The following is a 17,403-nucleotide window of genomic DNA, read 5'->3' on the forward strand; positions in this document are numbered from 1 at the left end:
GAAAAACAATGGAAGATCCCGAGTGCAGGGTCGATATTAAGCTTATTAGTTCATGGGAAGCTCCGGATAACTCCAAGACGACGAAAAGCACATTGTGCCAAAACTTTAATTTCAAAATCCAATTTTCATAGTGCAACTAAAATTAATGATAATTTCTATGCAATTCAAATGAAAAGATTGTCCATTCTATTTAATAAGCCAATGTATTTAGGATTTGCAGTATTAGACTTATCGAAATGGAAAATGTATGATTTTCACTATCAATATATGAAGCCAAAGTTTTAAGAAAAGTTACTCTTAAATTATATGGATACTGATTCATTTATCTATACAATAAAAACTGAAGATTTTTATAAAGATATTCGTAATGATCTTGAAGCAAAATTTGATACATCGGACTATTCAGATGAAAGAATTAATCTATATAACTTTAAAAGAGTTAACAAAAAAAGTTTAGGGTTTTTTAAAGATGAGCTTAACGGTAAACTCATGACAGAATTTGTAGGTCTGTGCTCAAAGGTTTATTGTTATAGAATAGATCAAGTTAAATCTTCACATAATAAAGCAAAGGGAGTGAGTTCACGAAATCTTACAATCGAAGACTATAAAAACGTTTTATTAACTGGGGCCTCACTATATGGTAATAGAACAATGTTTAGATCAAAAGCACATAAAATAACTACAGTTAAAGTAAATAAAAAAATTCTTTGTGGCAAAGATAACAAAAGAAAACGTAATGTTAATGAAACACAATTTTTAGAGTTAAGTAATGAAGACCATGGTACGACATCAATAAAACATCAGAGATTAATTGAAAAAGATATTTTAGAAAATGTTGAATGGCTAGAATCAAATTCATTTTGCTTGGGTGAGATGATACAAAATAATTATGTGAACGATGGAGAATCATTAGATAGCCTTAAATTTCAAAAGGAACATATTGAAAAAGAACTATTTTATAAATCAGTTGAATTGGAGATGTTTTATTATGATCGAGACTTTGGAAAATATTAATGAAAATGATTTTGAGTTTGTAAAAAGTATTTTTATTATATTAAATTTTAATTTAAAACATTGTAAAAAAATATTAATATTAAACTTAATATAAGATAAGATAATATGTAAATAAAAATTAATTAAATAAATCATTTATTATACTACAAAATGTCTTCCTTGTTTATCCAGCTAGTCTTTGAAAACCCAAGCCACTTAACCAAAACCTTATTTTCTTTTCGCCTTACAATTTTTTCAACTAGGTATGTGTGGGGAAATCGTGTTTTTTTCAGTTCTTCTTTGTAGAATCCGCCTGAATCGGGCTACCATCTAAATCTTCAAGTAAGTATGTTTTAGGGTATGTATTCTTCACCATTCTAATTTTAAAGATTTCAGTTGTATAGTTTGGTGTATACCCTTTCTCAAAGACATGTTTATATTTACTGATACGAACGTGGTCCCCCTTACGGAATTTACTTGCAACAAATATTTTCAGGTGATTATACGATGTTTGTAATATTTGTTTTTCATTGGAAGAATTGACTTTACTTGGACTCATTTTTATTGTTCTATGCTCTCTATTATTATATTTATTAATTAATTGTTTATACATGTGGGAAAGGAAAAGAAGACAAGGAGTGGTCATGTCTACAACAGCTCTGCCTAAACTTATTTTACTTTATTTACATTAAGGTATATTCAAATCTGTTAACGTAAAATTATCGCTTGCAACTCTGTTAAAATATTATATTCGATACCGCACGAAAAGAATCGTCGCATAGAGTACTCGCTTTTGCTTTCTGTTTTTTTTCCGAGGAAGAAGATGTAAAACGGAATATCTTATTGTCTATCAATTAAATAAAGTCATTAAACTTAATTGTTGAGATTATCTTTGAACCATCACCGGCGATCCTACAAATTTGGTGTCAGAAGTGGGATTTACTTGGAAAAACGGCAGAAAAGCGGACGTGCCACACAGATTCATTAAAATCAGAGTGCGGACAACATTGTTCTAGAAGGAGGGAAAGCAGTTCACTGGCAGATCGTATACACCTGAGAGGTAAAGTAAGGTGCGCAACCTGCGCAAAGGTTCTGCAAGTGAGCGAGGAGGCGTCAAAATCTTGCTTTGGGAAAGCGCAAATTGGGTGAAAAAGCCTGAAAAGAAGCGTCACCTTGGCCACAGGGTGTGTCGTGCCAAAGAAGGAAGACTTGAGACTACCAGCAAGTACCAGAACTGCGCTGTTCGCAGAAGAGGACAGTGAGCGATCTGGATCATTTTTTTTTGTATTTTTATACCTATAACCTATAATATTTCACAAAATTTAACCATTAAGTTAAGTACAATAATTTGTTATAATTGAAAATTTCTACTATATGTAAGCAGAGAGTAACAACGAGTACAGAATGCGGAGGTAAACGAGCTAAAAGAGCAATTATCACAGCTTAATTTAGCTACAAGTGGTAGAAAGCAAACATTGCAGGACAGACTTCTCGACCACTACAACTTACCGGCTGACGACATCGAAGATGAGGAATCTGACTACGGGGATGCAAGTTCAATGCACAACCCAAGACCCAAATCAGACGAAGGCCGTAGTTCATTTACACTGCGCGACATTGAGGACTCACTTTCTCAGTTTAATGGTTCGAGCCAGCCGTCTGTTCACAGCTGGATCCAAGAGTTTGAAGATAATGCCGCAGCAGTCCAATGGAATAGTCTTCAAATGTTTATCTATTCGAAGCAATTGTTAAAGGGAGCAGCTAAAATATTTGTTCGAAGTCAGCCAGGTATTTCCAACTGGTCAACTCTCAAGCGAGCTTTAGAAGCTGAGTTCGGCTCAGAGGTATCGGCAATTGAAGTCCACCGAACATTAAAAAACCGGCGAAAAGGACCAAATGAGGATTACAAGGAGTATCTCTATTCACTCATGGAAATAGGAAAGCCTGTCAATCTGGACGACCCCAGCCTTATAGAGTACTTCATCGAAGGGATACCCGACTCGAGAGCCAACAAAAGCAACTTATACCAGGCCAGGACTCTGCAGGAACTGAAGGAGCAAATAAAGGTATATGAGAAAATTCGCTGCAGTCGCCCTCAATTGCTTAATACGCCTAAATCTCATTATACCAATGAAGACAAGAAACCTGATGTGATCAAACAGCATGCCAAAAAATGTTTTAAGTGTGGTAATCCTTCGCATTTTGCCAGGGAGTGTAAACAGCCCATTAAATGCTACAGATGCGAACAGCTTGGCCACAAGGCATCGAATTGTCCAGGCAATAGGATCGCTGAAAAGAAGGAGGGAAAAAGTGCCAACTCCATGACGAACCATATCAGTAGCAGTGGCAAATGTATATTTAAGGAAATTTCCTGTAATGGCGTTCGATTTTCCGCTTTGATCGATACAGGCTGTGATCTTTGCCTTATCCGTGATGACGTAGTTGAGAAGCTAGGAAATATCGAGCTTACAAACGAAAAACACTGTTTATTGGGTATTTGTAACAGCGAGCTAAATACGCTTGGCAGTTTCGCAACCACAGTTGTGGTAGACAACGCTTGTTTGGACTTAAACTTTCACGTTACCAGCAGGAATGATATTAAGTACTCAGCAGTCATCGGGAATAGCGTCCTGAAGCTGGTGGACTTGATATTCTCAGAGAATTCGGTAACATTTCAACAAAAAGGGAACCACAACATCCTGGAATCTTTTGACGGAGAGAAAGCAGTCCAGTCTGAGTTACACATATTCCAGGAATACCCCCAGATGTGTCTTTTTGCTGAAGGTGAGGATCCCGAGATCGACGTCGCTCACCTGGAGAGACCAATTGCTAAAACTGTAAGAGATTTGATCAACAACTACAAGCCAGAGAAGAAAAAGGACAGTCCCATTCAGATGAAGATATTGCTAAATGACGAATACCCAGTCTATGAACGCCCTCGGCGCATTTCACCTGCAGACAAGACAATTATCGACAACCAGGTAGAGAAATGGTTAGAAGAGAAGATTGTCCAACCAAGTTCATCTGAGTATGCCTCGCCGGTTGTCTTGGTACCGAAAAAGGATGGCAGCAAGCGCCTTTGCTGCGATTATAGACTACTAAACGCTAAGATTGCCAAGGATCACTTTCCGATGCCACTTATAGACGATGTCATTGAAAAACTGCAAGGAAACAGCCTCTTCACAACACTTGACTTAGCGAATGGATTTTTCCATGTACCAGTTGAGCAAAATTCGAGAAAATATACATCTTTCGTGACACATGCAGGGCAATTCGAGTTTTTATATGTCCCTTTTGGAATTTCGAACTCACCAGCCGTATTTTCAAGATACATTTATGCGATTCTACTAGATATGGTGCAAGATGGTACAGTCGCAGGATGAATGGGTTCGGGCAGTAATGGCCGCCCTCGAAAACAGCACATATGGTGACTTCTTTATTAAGCATGGCATATTGTACAAGGATCCTGTCAAAGAACTGATTGTGGTGCCGACATTAATGGAGGAAGAAATCATTCGTATGGCCCATAAGCAAGGACATTTCTCAGTAAAAAGAACTCAAGAGGCTGTCGAGAAGACATTTTACATACCGAACTTATCGAAAAAAGTAATAAGAGTGGTCAAGAGTTGCGTCGAATGTATTATTTCTGAAGGCAAGGCAGGCAAAAAGGAAGGTTTCTTAACACCCATTAACAAAGATGACAAGCCGTTGGAAACATATCATGTTGATCATGTAGGACCAATAGAGCAGACCAGCAAGAACTACAACTACATTCTCGTCGTGATCGATGCGTTCTCTAAGTTTGTCTGGCTCCACCCGACAAAAAATACAACCGCTGAAGGAGTTATCGATCGACTTACCCGTCAAGCGGCAGTGTTTGGAAACCCTAAGCGCATAATATCAGATAGAGGGGCAGCGTTTGTTGCAAACACATTTAGGCAATACTGCGACGAGAACGGGATACAGCATCTAATGATAGCCACTGGAGTTCCCCGAGGGAATGGTCAGGTGGAGCGAATCCATAAAATCGTAATCCCAATGTTGGCCAAGCTTTGTCAAGAGAAATCGTCCAGCTGGTATAAACATCTTGAGGTTGTGCAGCAAGTAATGAACAGCACACCCCCAAGAAGCACGAAACTATCACCCTTCAGGATATTAACAGGGGTTGAAATGAGGACCAACAAACTATCCGAGCTCAACACGTTCCTTGAAGACGCCGCTATCGAAGAATTGGACCAAGAGAGAGAGAGCGTTCGTATGGAAGCGAAGAGTAACATCTCCAAAATTCAGCAAGAGAATCGTAGGTCCTTTAACAAGGGTCGTAAGAAGGAGCTAAATTACAAAATCAACGAACTCGTCGCCATAAAGCGCACACAGTACGGGACCGGCTTAAAGTTAAAACCAAAATTCTTTGGACCTTACAAAGTAGTCAGGACTCTTCCCCATGGCCGATATGACGTGGAGAAAGTTGGTGACCATGAAGGTCCAGGGAAAACATCAACCGTCGCTGAATATATGAAGAAATGGAATCCTCAGTCAGACTCAGCAGAAGAACCATCATTCGAGCCGAATGATGAATCAGGATGGCCGATTGTGGGAAAGGAAAAGAAGACAAGGAGTGGTCATGTCTACAACAGCTCTGCCTAAACTTATTTTACTTTATTTACATTAAGGTATATTCAAATCTGTTAACGTAAAATTATCGCTTGCAACTCTGTTAAAATATTATATTCGATACCGCACGAAAAGAATCGTCGCATAGAGTACTCGCTTTTGCTTTCTGTTTTTTTTCCGAGGAAGAAGATGTAAAACGGAATATCTTATTGTCTATCAATTAAATAAAGTCATTAAACCTAATTGTTGAGATTATCTTTGAACCATCACCGGCGATCCTACATACATATCTATCCACTTATATTTTCCATTGAAACTAAACTCACGCCACATTAACTCTTTAAGAGTTCTATTGAAACGTTCAACTATTGATGCTTTTAGAGTACTGAAGGTTGAATAATGATTTATCCTATAACTTTTCATTAATACCTTAAATTTGGAATTAAAGAATTCAGTGCCATCATCAGTTTGCAGGTTTCTTGGTGTTCCATGACCCGATTTAAATATTCTCTCCATGGCTTGGGAAACATCATTTGCATTTTTTGATTTTAATGCCTCACCCCAAGCATATTTCGAAAATGTGTCTATAACAGTCAACAAGTATCGGTACCCATCATTAGATTTTGAAAAGGCTCCCATTTCAACCAAATCTGCTTGCCACAGATCGTTTATACCCCTTGTAATAACTCGTCTTCGTTGAAAGTGTTTTCGAGATGGTCCGTGCAACTCATTTACGATTTCTCGCTTAATCATATTCTTCTAATAGGCTGAAAAGCAACACCTTCTAACTCAATTGTGGTTTTTTTCGGTAATGATATCGGTTTTGTTACATATTTAAATATATAGTCCTCAATGGTTTTAATCTTTTCCAGAATTTTGCCAAAAATTTGATCAGCGCTGTCTGCCCTCTTACTATTCAATTCAATTTTATTTTCTAAGGTTGAAATTTTTGTGAGTCGACGATTAACATTTTGAGTTATAATTTTTCTTAAATCTTCTCCCAACTTTCCGAGGATCTCATCAGTATATTGTTTCGTTGCTAGATCATTGTTGTCTAAAGGCTTAGATGCGTTTTTGATACGTTTATTTTGAGCATTTAGATTACCGTCCTCATCGATGAATAATCCCTCAGTAGAACTAACACGTCTTTTCAAATTTTCTGATCGTTCCTTATCAACAGAAAAATGTCCAAACTTGTCGACAGACATGATGTTTATAAATCTAAAACATATTTGTCCTTCCTATTTATACTCATTAAAATATAATCCTTTCTTCACGCAATTCCTCTAATATTGAAAAAATTTCGTTGTTGTGGCTGGTGTTACCCGCTCCTTTTGATGCTACTAAAATTTCCAATCGTTCGACTAACTCATTTAGATCATTCCAATATACATAGTTTGGATTTGATTTCTGAAGAGTCATGTAACCAAAGCCTGTTTTTGAGCGAAGTGGAGTAGACGTTGTAGGACTGAAATCGTTGTCTATCAACTTCTTAATAATATGGCTATATTTGTATGCTCGTGTACCCTTGATTCTGTTATTAGGTTTAAAGCCTACTCTATGTATATTCGTTTCTAAAATAATTTTTTTATACATTTTCAAGTCATGATCATCATAGTTTTCAGGTTTACTAAGAAAAATTAGAGAGTACAGACCAGGAGTCAGATCACAACTCATTCCACTAGAAAATGTTATTTTATTATTTTTAATTTTTAATTCTTTATTTCCCAAAGTTAATGAATTGTTTGCGCTTTTTTTAGGTCCATAACCCTTATCCAACACATTTCCTCTGGTCAAATTACTGATATTAAAATCATAATTATAACTAGTGTTATTATCTTCTAGCTCTGCATCCACACCCATATCGGCCTCTCCTGTATACATTGGTAAAGGTGTTGTCCCTTCTTCTTCACTCTTTTCCGTCTCCTTTTTCTCATCTTTTATATCTTCCTCTATATTCGTTTGTGAAAAGAATTGATTATAGGAATCACTATCATCGAAAGACCTTGGTGGAGTTATGTTTCGATTAGACTGCGGATCTTTCTCATTAGTTGTAAAGTAGAAATCGTCAAGCTCTCTCTCATCATCATCGTATTTCTTAATTTGCTTCATTTCACGCTTTACTTTTATACTATCTTTTACATTAGAAATCTTTTGTTTTTTATTTTCCTTAACAAGTTCATGTAAGGGTTCAGTAATAGGTTTAAAAGTTTCCTCCAATTGTAAATTCGTATGATTTTTGACTTGTTTGAGATCATCGAATTTTCGCTTCAAAGCAAATCTAGCTTTCGTTAACTGTGACAAAATATTCATTTTAGTATATTTTACAAACTTTATAGGTGAAAGATTTAAAATCACTCATCAGTTACTAAACAAATACTGTTTAGGGAACGCCATAATCTGTAATATTAATATACCATTTCCGAATAAAAAAAGATTCGATACATTTTCTTCATTATATTTAGAAAAGTGTATTTATTGTTATATACTTAAAATCTCAATCTTTTTATTGATTATTGACTTATTTCTAAATACAAATTGTCATTACTTTTATAAATATTAAAATTTCCATCAACCATTTCATTGATGATATCATCCTGAAGAGAGGTGTACCTTTCCGGCATGTACAGAATGTGCTCCTCCAACTCGAGAGCAATAGATTCTCCAACCTTTGTTGTTTTGCGCTCCGCCTTGAGGATCGGGAATCTTACATTTTCAGGCATCCTTGCCTTCGATAGCAGAGTCTTTTTATTAAATTCATTGAACTCTTTAACTACAATGTTCATCTGGTTTTCCTGATTCATGATGGTTGTTGAGTTTTTTGGACTTGGTACAGTTGTTCCACGTTGTTTTTAGCTGTATTTTGATGTTTACTACCTGTTTAGCAGTTGTTCAGTACTTGTTTCGTAGTTCCTTACTACTTGTTTTAGCTGGTTAATAGCTGTTATTAGATGGTTATTATCTGTTTAGTAGCTGTTAACTAGTTGTTTACTAGTTGTTATAAGCTGGTCACCAGCTGTTTTGAGCTGTTATGAGCAGTTATAGTCTTTTTTTGTTAAGAATGATCAAAAATTCTTGTCCTCTAGATGACGTTCGATGTGAAGTAGAAACTTAGACTGTGAATTTGAACGCGTGCAGGTCCACTTCTTATACCATACAGAGTTCACACATACTCGTACCCATACATTGATTTTTAACCCTCCAAATGTAAATTAACCATTTAAATATACCGGTTTTGACTCCACATTTTCTACGAAAGAAAGTAGAAAAGCGAGGCACAGGTGTCCACAGTTGTATGTATCAAACCTCGCTTTTGCCACGTGCCATCACCGGAAACAGTCAAATTTTCAGTATTTTCTATTTCTTGTGCTTCGCACGTTTCTTCTTTTTCTTGTGCAGCAGCCATGGAATACAGTGATTTTGCGACGGATTTTATTTGATCACACATGTTTTTTAAATAAAAATTATACACTGCTTTACTTACAAAATTACTTGATATCCATCAATCCGCAAAATTTATTGCAGCCTGCCAAGCCTAAGCCTAACATACGCATAACGAAAGCAAATCTATAATTTACCTCGTACATACGGCCTATTCTTTCACTTGACGGAATATACACAGGCATTTTGCAGTTGTCACATTTTACTTGAATGTTAAGGGGGGGGGGGGGGGGGGGGGTATGGTATAACAGGCGAAAAAAGAGCACTTTTTAAACAATTTTTTTTTAGGAAACTACTAAATATTTTTCAATTCTTTTTATTTTTACATTATCTAGTAACTTTTGAAGTATTTTTAAGAATTTAAAAATATATATATATCCAGAAATAACGGAGTTGCTGCTGCTTCAGTCAGGCCATGTCAAGAGTTCATCCTTTTACGGTGCCCCGGATTAAAAATCGTAGAATCATCTGAAACACATGGGATTCAAAAAAATTAGTTATTTAGAAGTGTACCTGCCAGCCAACGATGCCCTTTCATTAAAAAAAATTTCTTAAATTTTTTTTACGGGCGTTTAAGGTAAAAGTACGTTTTTTAGCCTAAAAAAGGCGCCATTTTGTCGTTGTACAATCGATAAGAAGCAAAAAATAAATAAAAGGGGATCGTTGGCTGGTAGTCAAATATATATTTAATGAAGTGTATTAAACTTCAAACCGATCGGTGCAGAATTTTTTGAGTTATCGTGGGCACCGTCTTCAAAAAAGTCGTTTTGAGAAAAACGCGTTTAAAGTTTGTAGTAAGGAAATTTGAAGAATAAAAATTGTTTCATGGCACTTACATAGAGTCGTCGATGCCAGCACCATAAAGCAATGTTCCTGCTGCATCTGCGAGATCTAAAGCATCTTTTTCCTCCATTCTTCTCAGAATTCTAGCTTTTTTTGTCTGAAGCGCAGCCTTTTCTTCAGCTTTCAAAATTCGAGATTCGTCGAATGTTTTTACATATTCATGAGCACTTGGGCCGACGTTGATTTTCATCTCTTCAAGAAATGCTAGCAATGCAATATAACCTTCATTGAAGGTGCAAGCAGCTGCATTTGCTGCAATTTCTATTATCGTAGGGCTGCTGGCTAAAACTTTTGGACTAATTCTCCAAATAAGTTGATTAAGGCTTTCATTGTTGTTCTGGGTAAATCCACCAAGACAACGTTGTAGAAGCTCGTCTTTGCTCAAATCTTCATAAATTGGCTCGATTGCTGTTATCACCTCATCCGGAAAAGGTTCATAGCTGTGGTGAAAATCTTCTATTCCAGTGGTGGCCAAAGCTTTTTGATATTCGCACCAAGACTCAGCGCCGGCAGGACATTTATGATGCTGTGGATCGTCGTTCGTGGACTTGTAATGAAGAAAGGTCGCCCAAATCGCATCATTCATTTTTTTCACCGAATCACAATTTCTTCTGATTGCTAAGCCATAATATACCGTTAATTTGTCTATTGTTTTTCCAGTAAGTTTTCCTTTTCCGCTGAGACTTTTGCTCCTTCTTTTTTGACCAGCTTTTTTTCCTGTTTTTATTTCCTTCTGTACTGTTGTGTTTTTAACAACATCACGTAATCGTTTGCCCATTCTTTTTTGAACGTGGCCGACACACTCTTTTTTATGTATTATAAAATCTTCGTCGTATGGTTGAGATTGAACTACGCCGGTGTACGTCTTGCTATCTCCGTCTCCGACATAATATTTATACTTGACGCCGTACTTTTCTTCCGATCGTTGGAACATTTCTTTTATTGCTGAAACTTCCATATTTCCTGCAGGTCCCTCGTGATTTGCTTCACATTCACCAAGTTCTACGTGATTCTCGTGCCATTCTTCGAATTCCACTGAATTTAATTTTGTATCCCAAATTTTACACGTTTGACAGACCCCACTTTTCACGCAAATATCTATCACTTTTCCCGTGTAATATCCAATTAACGAAGAAACACAGTACAATGACGAAAAACCTCGCTTTTGCCACGTGCCATCACCGGAAACAGTCAAATTTGCAGTATTTTCTATTTCTTGTGCTTCGCACGTTTCTTCTTTTTCTTGTGCAGCAGCCATGGAATACAGTGATTTTGCGACGGATTTTATTTGATCACACATGTTTTTTAAATAAAAATTATACACTGCTTTACTTACAAAATTACTTGATATATCCATCAATCCGCAAAATTTATTGCAGCCTGCCAAGCCTAAGCCTAACATACGCATAACGAAAGCAAATCTATAATTTACCTCGTACATACGGCCTATTCTTTCACTTGACGGAATATACACAGGCATTTTGCAGTTGTCACATTTTACTTGAATGTTAAGGGGGGGTATGGTATAACATGCGAAAAAAGAGCACTTTTTAAACAATTTTTTTTTAGGAAACTACTAAATATTTGTAGACGGCACTTTCTAGGTCTTTCTTGTTCGGCGGTCGCAGCAAAAGTGATCTTTATTGTGCAGATTTGTACAGGCTTAACCTATGTTACAAGAGTTGGGGGTACACAATATGAGGGAGTGAGACAAGCATAGTGTTTCTTAAGAGTAACAGGGATGTATGTATGTGTTTAATAATAGTGTGACCTAACTTAATGTAGAACAGATGCTTAGGGATATGTATGTGTGTGTGTGTGTGTGTGTGTCTGCTTGCTACAATTCGGCCATCCTGACCAGAGAGCTCCTGATCTCTTAACTATTTGCATTATTAATCCATGGTCGTATATTTGCTACTGCCCAAACTCCCTTATAAGGAAGCCTCGACTGTTGAAAACCTTCAACATCCTCCAAGACATACCTATCATTACGAAGAACCTTTGTCACTCTGTAAGGGCCTTTGAATTTTGGAATTAGTTTTTTGGATACGCCTACATGAGAATCGAAGTTTTTGATCATTACTAAATCGTCCGTCTGGTATTCTTTAGCAATCTTTCTCTTAAGGTCTGTGCGTAACTTATTGTATTCTTGCAGCTTCTCGATGCTCTGAGTAGCTTTTTCTCTAATTACTTCTAAATTCCTACTTTCTCTATCTTTATTTAACTCTTCTAATTTCTCTTTTAAGCTATCTATAACTTTTCCTTTTTGAGACACTCCGAATAAGACTTGTCTTGGGTGCTGACTAACTGATCTTTGAATCGTATTATTAAGTGCGTGTTCAACTGTTTCTAAAACTGTATCCCAGAACAATCCCTTGTCTGGATCAGTCAATTTAGCGATCATGGGTCCTATGCTTCTATTAACTCCTTCGACTTGCCCATTAGCCTGCGGCGATCCAGTGGCTATCTTAATGTGTTTTACTTCGTTTTCCTCTAAGAAGTCATGAAATTCTTTAGATGTCCCACGGTCTGAAATCACGCATCGCGGCCTACTATACGACCTGAAATAGTCCTTTAATGCTACTATTGCTTCCCTAGACTTTGTAGTTTTTGCCGGATAAAGTCTTACAAACTTTGTAAATGCGTTTATAATCACACCCAGAAAAAAAAGAACGAAAAAAATCAAGAACATTTTTCATGAAATGCGAACAATCCGTTCTCCATTTTTAGTTCTCACATTTCGAACGTTTGTTCACGAAAATCGAACGGTGTTGGTAACAATTTTTACCGACGAACAACTTGGTTCCAAATTGCGAAAAATGTTCTCAGATATCGAACGCCGTTCATGAAAAAGCTGGGAAAGACACGTTAAAGTCTATCGAAATCGATAATTTTTCGCCACATGGTTAATGTTTGTTTATTGCAACAAAATGTAGGTCTAGTGTCCCGATTTTCCGCACTCGAAAAATTCGCTCGGTGGTCCAGCTGCTAGAGCGTCCGCCTCCGACACATGGTAGCACAGGTTCGAGTCCGCGAGAAGACGGTTGTGAATTGTAAGTTTTATAAAAATATTATTTCTAACGTTTATATGTACTTCTATTAATAAATAAATTCTCTTTGTCTTAGTAAAATATCCAAAATACATTGAATTCTAGCAATAACAAAACATAAGGTGGGAAATTAAATAAATATCTACCAGGCGTCCAGAAAGTCTAGCGTGTACACAAACCTCGTTTTTTTTAGATTTTTATGTTCTCAGGCTAAGACCGTAATGTTCTTAAACTGACACCATTCGTTCGGAACCCGACCTAAAGTTTCGGTCACATTTTACGAACGACCGTTCATGAACTGTCAACAAACGGGCTCACGCACTTTTTGACAACGTTTGGTCTTGATTTTTGAACGTTTCGAACGGATTTTTTTCTGGGTGCACCAGTACGTGTTTGTTAGCTCTACTCTTGTCTACCGGTCCATAATGGTCTATGTGTATGACATCAAAGGGAATGCTTACTTTGGGGATGCTATGAAGGAAACCTTCGTCTTTACCAGACTTATCAGAATAGGCGATACATTTCAAACAATTATTAATGTGCCGCTTGCATTTTTCACGAACTTTGGGGAACCAGTAACTTTTTGAGATAACTTCTACCATCTTATCTATTCCAACATGTCCTAACTGATCATGGTAACTAAAAAGAACGTGGCTTTCCATTTCGCTTGGCACATAAAATAAAAGACCATTCTTATCCTTTTTTCTGTAAATTATTCCATTCCGCATCTCATAATCCTTTAATTCTGTTTCCTGAAGTTTCTCAGCTATACTTTTGATTTTCTCATCTCTACTTTGACATATAACTAAGTTTTCTTCAAATGAATTAGAATCGATTGACAGTATGTGTGTGTTCCTGCTAAGTGCATCGACATGTTGCATACGCTTGCCGGCTCTATGTTCTAAGGTGTAGTCATAATCTTGAAGAAAAAGTGCCCACCTGGCAATTCTTGGGCATAATTCCTTTTTATTTAACGCCAGGGTAAGAGCACTACAATCTGTAACTATTTTGAACTGTATTCTTTGAAGATAGATTCTAAAGCGTTGTAACGAGTAAACTACAGCGAGCGTTTCTAATTCAAAACTGTGGTACTTCGCCTCCACATCCGTCGTGCGTTTGGAAAAATAGAATACGGGGTGAAACTTACTATCTTTCTTTTTCTGCATTAAAATTGAACCAAAACCTAGGGCGCTAGCATCGCAATGTAACTCTGTTGGGTCTTTTGGATTGTACAAGGCCAGAATAGGGGCTTCCAAAAGATTTACTTTTAATATTTCAAAACACTCTAACTCTTTCGCACCAAATTCGAACTTTCTGTCCTTTCTTACAAGATCATACAACGGCTTTGCTTTTGTTGAGAAATCTTTGACAAAGCGTCTGAAATAGGAGCACAGTCCAAGAAAACTTTGAACCTCATGCGTTTTTGTCGGTACAGGGAAGTCTTTTACTGCTTGCATACCTTTCGAATCAGGTTTAATACCCTCTCCCGATATTATATATCCTAAATACTTTATTTCTCTTTGAAGGAATTCACACTTGTCTAACCTAAGCTCAAGCTTGTTATCTACCAGTCGTTTAAATACCTCCGTTAATATCTCCATATGACTCTTACTATCTTTCGTTGCTATTAAAATATCATCCATATAAATTAAAACCTTATCTTCTTTAACCAAATCGGCAAAGATTTTGTTCACAAATCTTTGAAAAACTGCTGGTGCGTTTCGTAAACCAAACGGCATTCTAAGCCATTCATACTGACCCATAGGTGTTGTAAAAGCGGTATACTTAATTGAATCCTCATGCATGTGCACGTGAAAGAACCCATTTTTAAGGTCTAACTTGGTAAAAATAGTTTTTTCAGACAGTTTATCAATAAGGTCATCTATTAAGGGGGTAGGGTAGTTATCTTTAAGCATGTTTTTGTTAAGGGTTCGGTAATCTACGCACATTCTTAATTCTCCAGACTTTTTCTTTACTAGAACTATAGGTGATGCATACTCAGACTCGCTTACTCGAATAATACCGTTTTTTATGTAATCGTCTAATAAATTTTGAACTTGACTTTTCTCTGCGTATGATAGACGCCTTGGAGGGTAATTGAACGGTTTAGTTGTATCAAAATTCAGTTTCATTTCCCATTTTACTAAGGGGATCTCCGGCCGTTCCGGTTTCGTATAAAACTTATCAAAAATATCTATCAGTTTTTTTATTAACGCAAACTCACACTTATCGCTAATATTTAACAGGTTGCATTCGGCTGGATCAGGGAATTCAATTGACATAATTTCTGACTCGAAATGATCGCTCGGCTGGACACTTAAATTTTGACTTGACGATCATTAACAAAACTATCATTTGAACAATCATTAGCAAAACTATCATTTGAACAATCATTTTCCCTAACAATCTTAAAGTTACAAATGTTCATAAAATCTCTTCCCAAAACAGTGCTATATGCCATCGATTTGTTTGCCACAATAAGTAATTCGAAATTAAACTTCACTTTATTCATAATAACAAAACATGACATCTTTCCATGTATATCTAAAGGGCTGTGGTTCAAGCCAAAGTAATGCAAAAAGTTGTTTTCATTAACGTTAACGTTACTACTTAGAATGTTTTCAACACAGGATAACTTCGTAAAACTAATTGGACTCCCAGAATCGATTAGGCATTCTGTAAATAGGCACTGATTAGGCTGTGAATTAAAGTAAATTTTAAACGGTCTCACATATTCATTTTTGGTTGCGTTCTTCTTCTCGTTGCAATGAGATATCAGGTGCTCCAAGCTTCCACAACCGTAGCAAGCGCCGTACGCGCGCTTAGGCTTGCGGCAGTCGGCCGCGAAGTGGCCCTCGGAGTTACAGTTGAAGCATCTTACAGCGGGTCCGGGCTGATTTCCGGAAACGTCTTTGTGGCGTCCAAATGCGAGAGATGGTTTCCGCAATGTTACTTTGGAGAATGCCTGCAACAGCTGGGCAGACAAATTAAAACAGTGCATGTGTGCCTGTTGGCGTAGAAGAGTATCCGGTATTCCTTCGATGATACTGTCGATTAATTCCTCGTCGTCTATCCGGATGTGTGCAGCCAACAGGGTCTTGTCGTTGAAGTACGTAGCAAAGTCTTCAGCTGGTTGCCACTTTCGCTCCTGGAACTTACGTCTGGACATTATCTTGCTCTCTTTTGACTGAAAAGCCTCTGCGAGTTGAGTTAATAGGTCCTGGACTGGCAAGGACAGAAAGTTCTCAGAAGAGTGCAACCAAATTTGAGCGCGGTCTTTCAACTTTGACATAACCAGTATGCGCGTTATGTCTTCACTCAGCTTGTACATTTTTATGATCGCGTTGAGCTGTGCGATCCACGTGTTAACTGGCACTTTGCTGTTAACAGCACCGTCGAAAGGTGGAAGCATTTCCTTAACCATGGTCACCAAAGAATTGTTGTTAAAAATGGCTGTATTAGGCCTGGCAGCCTCTGCAACAATATTCCCCAAATCCGATAGGGTGACATTGGTTTGATTTGGTGTGGAAACATTGTTCTGGATTTCTGGCAAATTGCTCGTCGAAGGTGCGGTCACTCTATTCAATGGCTGACGCCGGGAAACTTCGAATTTGAGAAACTCGTTTTCCAATTGGACGACTTCTAAATGGCGCTTCAGAGATTCCAATTGCATGGAAATTTCTGGAACGCACATGTTGTTGTTGGCGGTTTCGTCGTTGTTTTGGGCATCCAGCGATGTAGCCCCGACATCGTCCTGATCGGTTCCTTGAACTGCAGAACTATTTGACCTTTCCTCAGGCCCAGCTTCAATGTCGGTCATGTCCTTCGGGTCCAGTACTGGAAAATCTCCTCGGGCTTCGGGGGGCACACCATTCAACCGCGCTGCTAGTGTTGCCTTGGTGCCGCTTTTCGGCAACCCAAGTTTTTCCAGCCAACATCGAAGTTCTGATGCTGTGTAGTCGTCTGCAGCGATGGTGTCCATGATTACGCACAATTTTCAAGTAATAGCTTTTGCTTTATTTTGCTCGTAGGCAGAGTTAGGGACGCGAGAAAAAATATTTCGCGGTAATCCCACTTCTGAAATTGTAGACGGCACTTTCTAGGTCTTTCTTGTTCGGCGGTCGCAGCAAAAGTGATCTTTATTGTGCAGATTTGTACAGGCTTAACCTATGTTACAAGAGTTGGGGGTACACAATATGAGGGAGTGAGACAAGCATAGTGTTTCTTAAGAGTAACAGGGATGTATGTATGTGTTTAATAATAGTGTGACCTAACTTAATGTAGAACAGGTGCTTAGGGATATGTATGTGTGTGTGTGTGTGTGTGTCTGCTTGCTACATATTTTTTTTTTAATTCTTTTTATTTTTACATTATCTAGTAACTTTTGAAGTATTTTTAAGAATTTAAAAATATATATATATCCAGAAATAACGGAGTTGCTGCTGCTTCAGTCAGGCCATGT

General features: G+C 37.5%; 2 protein-coding genes across 2 annotated transcripts; one reads left to right on the forward strand and one right to left on the reverse strand.

Moving 5' to 3' along the window:
* Positions 1-2,397: 2,397 nt before the first annotated feature.
* Positions 2,398-4,344, forward strand: LOC139354418 (uncharacterized). Its single transcript, XM_070998649.1, has 3 exons — positions 2,398-2,405; positions 2,480-4,208; positions 4,261-4,344. Exons 1-3 carry the CDS (start codon positions 2,398-2,400, stop codon positions 4,342-4,344), a joined length of 1,821 nt encoding a protein of 606 aa, XP_070854750.1.
* An 11,200-nt stretch (positions 4,345-15,544) lies between these two features.
* On the reverse strand, positions 15,545-16,923 carry LOC139354419 (uncharacterized). The gene is made up of 2 exons (XM_070998650.1): positions 15,673-16,923; positions 15,545-15,617 (listed from the first exon to the last, which is right to left on the reverse strand). Exons 1-2 carry the CDS (start codon positions 16,921-16,923, stop codon positions 15,609-15,611), a joined length of 1,260 nt encoding a protein of 419 aa, XP_070854751.1. The 3' UTR covers positions 15,545-15,608.
* Positions 16,924-17,403: the final 480 nt, after the last annotated feature.

This window comes from Drosophila suzukii (assembly GCF_043229965.1).
Source record: "Drosophila suzukii chromosome 2 unlocalized genomic scaffold, CBGP_Dsuzu_IsoJpt1.0 scf_2c, whole genome shotgun sequence".
Classification (NCBI taxonomy): Eukaryota; Metazoa; Arthropoda; class Insecta; order Diptera; family Drosophilidae; genus Drosophila; species Drosophila suzukii.